The sequence below is a fragment of the Momordica charantia genome, assembly GCF_013281855.1.
Source record: "Momordica charantia cultivar OHB3-1 chromosome 11 unlocalized genomic scaffold, Mcharantia_2.0 BLBB01000011.1, whole genome shotgun sequence".
Taxonomy (NCBI): domain Eukaryota; kingdom Viridiplantae; phylum Streptophyta; class Magnoliopsida; order Cucurbitales; family Cucurbitaceae; genus Momordica; species Momordica charantia.
The window spans coordinates 15,252,289-15,257,066 of NW_028275159.1; the positions used below are offsets into that span (position 1 = coordinate 15,252,289).

A 4,778-nucleotide genomic window follows, 5' to 3' on the forward strand; every position below is an offset into this window, starting at 1 on the left:
GGATTTTAAACTATATGACATACTTTATGCAACATATACAACTAATTAAGTATACATTCAAAATGCATAATAATTAAATAGCAAAATAGACCGGTTTTTGGCTTCCTATAAGAAATGAAACAAAAACAAAAAAAAAATTTATATAAAACCCAGCGCCTAGGCGCTGCTCCCACTGCTACAGGCCCGAGCTCTCGGATTTTTGCAGCTCTAACAGCACCTAGGCACCACTATTCAGCACCTGGGAGCCATTGCCTTGTACCTAGGCACCGCCCCCAGCATCGCGGCGCTGTCCACCCAGTTTCTCTGGTTTTTCTTCACTTCTCTAGTATTCTTTCATAGAAACTCCTTTCCACGAACAACACGAACTTACAAACTCGATTTACAGGATTAACGCCCAAAAAACAGGCTTTTACATTGATCGAATCAACGGAAAAATTGTAAATCTAATGCCAAAAACCAAAAACATCTATTTGCAAACCACATACATCAAATGTATAGAAACACCCGGAAGCGCCTAGGCTCCGGAAGCGCGCGAACATGTGTGATTCGATCTTGTCTTAGAATTACAACAAAGAAAAAACATATAAGCATGAATAGAAGGAAGTTAGTGATACATACCTTCGAAGACACCTCTTCAATGTAGACACCAACACCACCACAAAGTCTTCATCGCTATCCTCTGGATATTAAGAACTGGGTTTGTGGGAACCGTCTTATAATTGAAAGGGAAACCGAGAGATCAAGAGAGAGAATTTCTCGTTGGAGTTTCAAAAACTCAACAACCGACGACTGGGAGCCGTGTAAAGGAATTGGGAGAGCCTCCCTTTTATAGGGAAGGAGGAGTGAAGGGGAAGTCACCACTTCCCGACTCACTTCCCCAGTTCCCACTAGGGAAGACCTCCCCACTTTCCACCATTAATGGTGGAAAATGGGAGGTTTCATCCCATTAATGAATTAAAAAAAGAATTATTAATTAAATTAAATTAAATCTAATTTATCACATTAATTTAATTAAATCATATTCAATTAAATTAAACTTTAATTAATCAACTATATTAGAATCAAATTCTAATATCCATCTCTCTTATAATTTTGAATCCAATTCAAAATTAACTTTATATTATAATGTATCAATATACATTATATTAATTGCATCTGATACAATTAACCTTATATTATAATGTATCAATATACATTATGTTAATTGCATCTCACACAATTAACTTTAATTCTTGTTAACAAATTTGAACAATTCAAATTCTTTTCAAGATTAAATGTTCTTAACTATGTTTTACGAGCTAGAAAGGGGACCTAATGGACCTACAGATTGGAAGCTCCAACGATACGAGATTAATTGATTAAACTCATTAACCATATTTATCAACATTCGTTAACTGCCGGTCACTCCACTAAAGACCCACAGTTACACTCTTCTCACTGTAGAATATTTTGCATCCATGGATTTTGACCATTAATTGTAAGTCAATCCTTCACGAGTTTTCGTAACCACAGCTAGGTCAAATTACCGTTTTACCCCTGTGTTACATCTTGTACCTTAAGTACCGCTGATCCTCTAATGAACAACCCAATTATGGTCCAACCAATAACCGAAAGTCCCTCTCGGGCTAGTGAGAGGGTGGGGACCCTTGTTCAAGTTCCGGAGTCAGCACTCAAGAGAACACTCATCTACTTACCCTGAAGTCGGGAATTAATGAATTCCATCTTGTGTAGTTATGTTTCCAGCTCCCCACTTGGTCCCGTCCCCAAAATGGTAGGCATATTGAGTTGGTAACTCGAGCGACTCTCACCCATACAAATCAAAGGACGAGCCCTAACGGGCAGGAGTCGATGACTCACTCAAGATTGAGATCGAGTTACCTGGTCATCCTATTGAAATATTAATCTATTAGCTGACGGTGTTATAGCTAAAGATTAATTATTTCATGGTCTGGTCTTATACAAACTCATTGTATAAGATACCCCCACTCGCATGTCTCCACACAAACAATCTGGATCAAGTCATTTGTAACTAGTACAAAGTGGGCCGTATCCATAGTGTTACTAGGATAAGTTACCCAACCTTATCTATATACTATAGATCCTTTTGGTTGCTACTGGAACATTATCCACCTGTATGTCAAATATATACTGTATATATATACACTGTATATGAAATATATACGCTGTATATTAAATATGTACTGTATATCTGTTATATACTATTCTAGTTACATGACATAACCTCAGATGTTAGTATATTGGATTTGGGTTAATGCAATTCCATCAATAACAACTTTATTGAATGAATATTTGTTTTATGTTTACAAACCACGAGTTTAGATCATAAAACCCAACACCGAGTTGCTGAGGATGCTCTAGAGCGTGTGACTGTGCAGTAATTGATTTGCACCAGTTTTACCGTGTCCGTACAGCTTCCTGGTGGTGGCTTGATTTTTAAGGATGCGATACAAATAGAAGAACAGTGTCCATCCATCACAGAGAGCCCTAGAAAATAAAATCAATTTGGGCATCGAAATTAGAGAACATTCCTCACCTATTTCGAGGAGAAACCAACGAAGAAGAAGTCGAACCTTGCGTTTTTACTGAGCTGGGGGAATCTTCACTACTGCTGAAGCTTCCTTACTCAATGGGCTACATTTCTTCTCTACCCACTCTTTTATTTTATTTTACCATGAACTAAACCCCACCTTTAGGAGGGATGAATTCACTGTAGCTCTCATTTATTTATGTTTTACTAACTCATATATATTTATGTTGATTTAATAGAGGTGTTTGTATTCTTTTATCTCACTGATTTTGTTTTGCCAACATTATTAATTTAATATGCTATGCTCACTTGAGGCTTGGGAAAGTCCTTGTATTGCGTGTTTGCCTCTATTTGCGTTAGATTTCTCTCTTTGAAGTAGAATGGTGAGTACTCAAAGATGAGACTCACCCTTTCGTGCCTATAAACTATATGTATTGCTTGTTTAGTCTACTACAAGAGTTGAGGTTAAACATGTTTGGGTACCTCGGGAGAGAATCGCGACAGTTTGGGCATTCAATATTTTGAGTTTACTAGAGCATAGCTAGACTTGAGTGAGAGTATTAGAGTGGTTCCCCCTTGATTTATCTTAATTTCGCATTTTTTTTGCATTTTCTATCTGTTTTCCGTTTTCGGATGCTCTAGAGCATAATCGCAGAATATTTCTGTTTTTGCTCCTTTACTGTTTTTCTTGATTTCCTTTACAGCATCCATACAACTTTAATATTTTATTTTTAATTTTGTTTTTTTTGTATTCTAATTTACTATTTTAAGTAAACTGTAATCCCTGTGGAGAAGACCTTGTTTTTATACTACAATAGATTGTTTTGGTGTATACTTGCACCAATTTTCTCCTAGTTGTGAGGAAGTGAACAAGTTTTTTACGCCGTTGCCAGGGATGAAGTTTTCTTACTTGATTTTAGCAAATTAGAATACGAGATTTAAAGAGCTTTCTTAATCTCTCTCTTGTTGATTTGTGTAGTGAATGAATGATTTTCCTACTTTGGAATTTGAGTTTGACCCATAAATTGAATGAACTTTTAGAAAGAGAAGGGCCAAGCAAATAGTCGAGTGTAAAGAAGAAATTAAAATGGATAACCCACAACATCCACTAGAGTTTGGAATAGGGAGAGTACAAGGGGATGTAGCTCGAAGACATGCTCCAACACCTCCTCTGAATGTTGTTCTACTTGCGAATGATATAGGGCAGGAAATTAGAGCTTATGTGGCCCCATAATTCTATGACTTCAACCCAGTGATTGTAGATCCTATTATGGAAGCCGATAGATTTAAGCTGAAGCCCGCAATGTTTCAGATGCTCCAGACCGTAGGACCATTTCATGGGCTTTCATCGGAAGATCCTCATCGTCACCTACAGTATTTTATGCAAGTTGCTGATTCATTTAAGTTGGAAGGAGTAAGCAAACGAGCTATACGACTAATGCTATTTCCTTATTCCCTGAGGGATAGTGCTGGAGCGTGGCTAGATTCATTACCAGCTGAATCCATCACCTCTTGGAATGACTTAGCCGAGAAGTTCTTGATGAAGTATTTTCCTCCATCCAAGAATGCTGAACTCATGAGCAAAATAAATAATTTTCAACAACTCCCTGAATAGTCCTTGAGGGAGTCATGGGAGAAATTTAAAGGACTGCTCTAGAAATGCCCTCACCACGATATACCACGTTGCATCCAGATAGAAACATATTATAATGGTTTGAATGAGACCACGCAGTTGGTAATAAATGCATCAGCGAATGGATCATTATTGTCAAAGGTATATGCTGAAGCATTCGACATTTTGGAGAGAATCTTGTGCAATAAGCACCAATGGTCAAAGTCCAGGGCTGCTTCAGTAATGACATCTAAGGGCTTAGTAGAGAATGATGTAGTAGCAGATCTGAATTCGAAAATTTCAAAGCTAGCAGACATTGTAATGGAAAGCATATCGCACTCAGATGCTAGAGCATCCGTGCAGAGTGTTTCATGCCCCTAATGTGAAGGAGAGCATCGTTTTGAGGATTGTCCGGTGTTAGGGTTGACTTTTTACTGCAAAAACATGTGTCGGTAGCCCTGTTTGACCACGTTTTTGACCCATTTCCCATTATTATTTGCCAAAAAGGATCATATATTCTTAAAGTAGAACATACATAGATTATTTATACATAAAAGTCAAACTATGGTACTTTAGGAAAAATATGAGATAAATGCGGTCAAAGTTGGAAGAAAATAA

At 37.4% G+C, this 4,778-nt stretch overlaps 1 protein-coding gene and 1 non-coding gene across 2 annotated transcripts; one reads left to right on the plus strand and one right to left on the minus strand.

The window, feature by feature from the left end:
- The first annotated feature begins 3,818 nt into the window (after positions 1–3,818).
- LOC111022881 (uncharacterized) lies at positions 3,819–4,541 on the plus strand. Its single transcript, XM_022300175.1, has 2 exons — positions 3,819–4,128; positions 4,300–4,541. The coding sequence occupies exons 1-2, from the start codon at positions 3,819–3,821 to the stop codon at positions 4,539–4,541; spliced, it is 552 nt and encodes a 183-aa protein (XP_022155867.1).
- LOC148208191 (small nucleolar RNA R71) lies at positions 4,119–4,225 on the minus strand. The gene has a single exon (XR_015789154.1). It is a non-coding gene; the product is annotated as a small nucleolar RNA R71 (small nucleolar RNA).
- Positions 4,542–4,778: the final 237 nt, after the last annotated feature.

What these genes read in the sequence shown, in the direction of transcription:
- LOC111022881 (XM_022300175.1), top strand. Translation starts at nt 3,819, where the DNA reads ATGGAAGCCGATAGATTTAAGCTGAAGCCCGCAATGTTTCAGATGCTC. An exon ending in CAAGAATGCTGAACTCATGA is followed by an intron (nt 4,129 to 4,299) that starts GCAAAATAAATA and finishes TAAATGCATCAG; the next exon opens with CGAATGGATCATTATTGTCA.